Source organism: Nerophis ophidion, linkage group LG19 (genome assembly GCF_033978795.1).
Source record: "Nerophis ophidion isolate RoL-2023_Sa linkage group LG19, RoL_Noph_v1.0, whole genome shotgun sequence".
NCBI lineage: Eukaryota > Metazoa > Chordata > Actinopteri > Syngnathiformes > Syngnathidae > Nerophis > Nerophis ophidion.
The window spans coordinates 18,120,951-18,126,776 of record NC_084629.1 but is presented as its reverse complement, the minus strand read 5'-3'; the positions used below and the strand labels follow the sequence as shown (position 1 = coordinate 18,126,776).

At 42.5% G+C, this 5,826-nt stretch overlaps 1 protein-coding gene across 1 annotated transcript; it reads left to right on the top strand.

Moving 5' to 3' along the window:
- The first annotated feature begins 232 nt into the window (after window positions 1-232).
- LOC133538086 (ADP-ribosylation factor-like protein 4C) lies at window positions 233-1,514 on the top strand. The gene has a single exon (XM_061879376.1). The coding sequence runs from the start codon at window positions 437-439 to the stop codon at window positions 1,007-1,009; it is 573 nt and encodes a 190-aa protein (XP_061735360.1). The 5' UTR covers window positions 233-436; the 3' UTR covers window positions 1,010-1,514.
- The last annotated feature ends 4,312 nt before the right edge of the window (window positions 1,515-5,826 follow it).

Here is a 5,826-nt window from a genome sequence, read left to right as displayed (position 1 = left end):
TATAATTGAGGAATAATTATGTATCGTTCAAAATGCACATCAATGAATGAGTTAAATAAAAATGAAATGAAAAAAAAAGGAAATGAAAAAGTTACGATGATGTAGATGTTTTCATTTTATCCGTTTTTCTTTATATGCCGTCTTTGTCGTTTCCGGTTCTGAGCCACTCGCCCTCGGATTGGCTCTCGCCCTCGGGGGGCGGAGCTTGGCGGGGCCTCCTCCTCTATGCGGGTTTTGTTGTTAGTAGCGGAGAGCAGTCCGTGGAGGCCGCGTGTCTCTGACGTGTCCGCCGGGAGCACACCGATGGTCGCCTGAGAGGACTAACAAGACCGGGGAAGAAGGGGTAGGGGGGTGTTTTTTTTACCCCAGCCGAGACCGGGACTACACCGGTCGCTCGCCACCTGAGCCCCAGGGAGGTGGACCAGCCCCGGCCGACATGGGCAACAGTTTGTCCAACGTGTCCGCCTTCCAGTCGCTCCACATCGTCATGCTGGGTCTGGACTCGGCCGGCAAGACCACGGTGCTGTACCGCCTCAAGTTCAACGAGTTCGTCAACACGGTGCCCACCATCGGCTTCAACACGGAGAAGATCAAGCTGAGCAGCGCCAAGGGCATCAGCTGCCACTTCTGGGACGTCGGGGGCCAGGAGAAGCTCCGCCCCCTCTGGAAGTCATACAGCCGCTGCACGGACGGCATAGTCTACGTGGTGGACTCCGTAGACGTGGACCGGCTGGAGGAGGCCCGCACCGAGCTACACAAGGTGACCAAGTTCGCGGAGAACCAGGGCACGCCGCTGCTGGTCATCGCCAACAAGCAGGACCTCCCCCGCTCGCTGCCGGTGGACGCCATCGAGAAGCAGCTGGCCCTGCACGAGCTGGCCCCCGCCACCTGTTACCACGTGCAGCCCGCCTGCGCCATCATCGGCGAGGGGCTGCACGAGGGCATGGACAAGCTGCACGAGATGATCGTTAAGCGCCGGAAGAGCCTGAAGGCCAAGAAGAAGCGGTGACGTCACACCCGGATGTCCGACTTTGCACTTTTCCGAGGTTACGAAACGGTCCCACTTGTGTTGGCCTCGGGGTCCGAAATAGTCCGGGGTCAAGCCGCGGTGGGACTGCGACAAAAACACTGAAGGACATCACAGCGCGGCCGTGGAGCGTTCACGGTGGCCGCAGTTTGACCCCGGAACGGACCAAAGCCGTTGTTTCCTATGGGAATCTTTTAGGCTCGCGCCCGCGAGTCCGAGATTTGGCTGACATTCCACCGCACGGCAAGACGTGTGCGCGCCCGCGCTGATGTGTTTAACAGCGCGCTGACAAATTGGGTCGCGCGCCTGCTGCAGTTTAGTCTGGGAGATGTCTCGGTATGGACCACACACACACACCGCGCTGTGGAAAAACTGTTGCTAATAATATGACCGTGAAGTGGAAATACGAGTTCTTAAAGGACGTGTTGTAAAAAGAAAAATAAGTTTTCATTCGAAGGTGTTCCTAATAAAGTGGCTGTCATCATCACACGTTGGGCGTTTATACTGACTCACAGACGTGCTGGCTGCGCACGTCCCGAGTGCACTTAACATGCCGAGTGAGTACACTGTCTGGCAGTACTCGAATGGTGACGGGAGCCGTTCCTTTCCAAAAATCGTTATTATAGTTATTTTTATAATGTATGATACTTTTGCTGTTGTAGTGTTTTTATTGTAAATATCTATTCCGTGCTTTGGCAGTGACGTCACTGGTTTGAACTCTTACATTTTAACAATGTAAAAGAAAATACACAAATAAGTAAGACTAAAATGTAGGATTCTCAAACTTTCATAATGACCACATTAAAATTCAGTAGTGTAGTAGACCTAAGTATTCCTTAAGTACCACCATAATGCCCATCTATCCATCCATTTCCTACCGCTTATTCCCTTTGGGCTCGCGGGGGGCGCTGGTGCCTATCTCAGCTACAATGACCACATTAAAATACAGTAGTGTAGTAGACCTAAGTATTCATTAAGTACCACCATAATGACAACATTAAAGTACAGTGGTGTAGTAGACCTAAGTATTCATTAAGTACCACCATAATGACATTAAAATACAGTAGTGTAGTAGGTCTAAGTGTTCATTAAGTACCACCATAATGACAACATTAAAATTCAGTAGTGTAGTTGACCCAAGTATTCATTAAGTACCACCATAATGCCCATCCATCCATTTCTACCGCTTATTCCCTTTGGGATCGCGGGGGGCGCTGGTGCCTACCTCAGCTACAATGACAACATTAAAATACAGTAGTGTAGTAGACCTAAGTATTCATTAAATACAACCATAATGACATTAAAATACAGTAATGTAGTAGGTCTAAGTGTTCATTAAGTACTACCATAATGACAACATTAAAATACAGTAGTGTAGTTGACCTAAGTATTCATTAAGTACCACCATAATGCCCATCTATCCATCCATTTTCTACCGCTTATTCCCTTTGGGGTCGCGGGGGGGCGCTGGTGTCTATTTCAGCTACAATGACCACATTAAAATACAGTAGTGTAGTAGACCTAAGTATTCATCAAGTACCACCATAATGACAACATTGAAATACAATAGTGTAGTAGACCTAAGTGTTCATCAAGTACCACCATAATTACAAAATTAAATACAGTTGTGTAGTAACGTACGCCGCTATGGACGCGCAAACCGCACCTCAAAACTGGCCACATTGGTGGGAAGAGGCGGGACTTAATGTAGTGGTTGCAATTGGCTGTGAAAAAGGAGAGACGGCGACAAGGAAGTGGATAAATATTGTGAGGACAAGTGCACTTGTTTGAGTGTACTGACTTAATGAAGTATATTATCTGAGACTTCATTCAGAAATACTGTTGTGTGAGTCATTCATGTTATTTTGACACATACACACAGCTGTGATGTTATATTCTCTTTGACAGAAGTAGTCGCTGCTAGCTTTGGGACAATTTTGACCATTTTTGGTGGTTGTATTTCCAGCTGCAGTTTGGGTGTGTACTCTTTTTGTCAAGTTGTGTACTTTTATTTTTAGTCTTCCCCTTTCATGCTGGGGGGAGACCACAGCGACACACACTCCTAGCCTGCAAAGTAAACACAAGATGACTCTCAGGAGTCTTCAACTATTCTCATGTTAAATGTTTGAGCAGGACCGAATTCCACCCATGGGGTGGGTGCAACACACACACACACACACACACACACACACACACACACACACACACACACACACACACACACACACACCAGGCGCGCGCGCTAGCAAGGCAGCAATGACGTAATAAGAAGATTTTCACAAGCCTCTGCAGTGTTTGTGTGATCTGACCTCATGTTGCCTTCAAATACAGCTGGGAATTTGGAAGCATCCCAGTGAGAGACAACAGTCTGACCTCATGACATTTAACTTATCAATTTATTTATCATTATTTTTATTTTTATTATTATTATTATTATCGTATCTATTTTTTCATTATTATTTTTTAAAATTCTTTTTAGTCCTTATTTACCATTTTTTTAATGTAATTAATACATTTTTATCATATCATAAAACAAGTCGCCATCTCGTCACAGCTGATAGCATCTGGTTACAATAAAAAATTACAAAAATTTGCTAAAAAAGAGTTAGCATGTTAACACTACTATGCTAGCATACTATAATAGCATGCTTAAAGTCAACATTTGTGTAATACCAAAATATGACACTGAGGTGCATACCTACTAAATTAGCTAAAAAAAGATAGCATGCTGTTTTTAGCACGTTAAAATGCTAAATAATTTGCTTCACTTACCAAAATATATTACTCTTAGATGTGTACCTGACAACATTTTTCATAATTCTAGCCTGCCTGCTCACTTTCGCATGAATTAAGTACCAAAATATGACAGGGGTCTATTAGATTTAAAAAGCTAACATGCTAACAGTAGTATTCTAACATGCTAAAAATAGCATGCTTACATTAGCATTTGTGTAATACCAAAATATATGACACTAAGGTGTATACCTGCTAAATTAGCTAAAAAGCTAGCATGCTATTGTTAGCATGCTAAAATGCTAGCTGTAACATGCTTCAAGTACCAACATATATTAGTCTTAGATGTGTAACTGAAAATTTTGTTTACAAAGGCTAGCCTGCTAACATTAGCATGTCATAAGTACCAAAATACGACTGAGGTGTACTAGATAAATACAAGCTAGCATGTTAACAGTACCATGCTAACATGTTAACAATAGCATGTTTATAGTTAGCATTTGTGTAATACAATAATCTATGCACTGAGGCGTATACCTGCTAAGTTAGATTTTAAAAAATATAGCATGCTATTGTTAGCATACCCCAAATGCTAACTGTAACATGCTTCAATATACTAGTCTTAATTGTGTAATTGAAACATGTGTTTAAAATGCTAGCCTGCTAACATTGGCATGTATTAAATACCAAAATATGACAGATGTATATTAGATAAAAACAAACTAGCAATGCTAACGTGCGGGCAATAGTATGCTTGCAGTTAGCATTTGTGCCTGCTAAAACGTTAGCATGCTATTGTTAGCATGCCAAAAATGCTAACTGTAACACACTTTTTTAAGTATCAAAATATATTACGTTTAGCTTTGTAACTGAAAAATGACTTTAAAAAGCTAGCCTACTAACATTAGCATGCATTAGGTACCAAAATATGAGTGAGGGGAATTACATTACAAAATGATGGCATGCTAACAGTACTATTCTAACAATAGCATGCTTGCAGTTAGTTGTTGTGTAATACTAAAATATATGACACTGAGGTATATACCTGCTGAATTAGTTAAAAAAGCTAGCATGGTATTTTTATTCTGCATTAAGTACCAAAATATGACTGAAGTGTAAAATAGTTTTTTAAAAGCTAGCAAATATGTAATCACAGGTGTCAAGTACAAACCCCGTTTCCATAGGAGTTGGGAAATTGTGTTAGATGTAAATATAAACGCCTCGGGATCCCCCGGGAAGAGCTAGACAAAGTGAAGTAAACGGAATACAATGATTCGCAAATCATTTTCAACCCATATTCAGTTGACTGCACTACAAAGACAAGATATTTGATGTTCAAACTTATTAACTTTTTTTTTTGTTGCAATTGATAATTAACTTAGAATTTCATGACTGCAACACGTGCCAAAGTAGTTGGGAAAGGACATGTTCACCACTGTGTTTCATCACCTTTTATTTTAACAACACTCAATAAACGTTTGGGAACTGAGGAAATTAATTGTTGAAGCTTTGAAAGGGGAATTCTTTCCCATTCTTGTTTTATGTAGAGCTTCAGTCGTTCAACAGTCCGGGGTGTCCGCTGTCGTATTTTACGCTTCATAATGCACCACACATTTTCGATGGGAGACAGGTCTGGACTGCAGGCGGGCCAGGAAAGTACCCGCACTCTTTTACTATGAAGCCACGCTGTTATAACCCGTGGCTTGATATTGTCTTGCTGAAATAAGCAGGGGCGTCCATGATAACGTTGCTTGGATGACAACATATGTTGTTCCAAAACCTGTATGGACCTTTCAGCATTAATGGTGCCTTCACAGATGTGTAAGTTACCCATGCCTTGGGCACTAATACACCCCCATACCATCACAGATGCTGGCTTTTGAACAAATGGTTATTTTCCTCTTTGTTCTGGAGGACACCACGTTCTCTGTTTCCAAATATAATTTGAAATGTGGACTCGTCAGACCACAGAACACCTTTCCACTTTGCATCAGTCCATCTTAGATGAGCTCGGGCCCAGCCAAGCCGGCGGCGTTTCAGGATATTTTTGATAAATGGGTTTGGCT

Bases quoted from the DNA above. Each gene is read 5' to 3' on its own strand.
- LOC133538086 (XM_061879376.1), top strand. From the start codon at position 437: ATGGGCAACAGTTTGTCCAACGTGTCCGCCTTCCAGTCGCTCCACATC.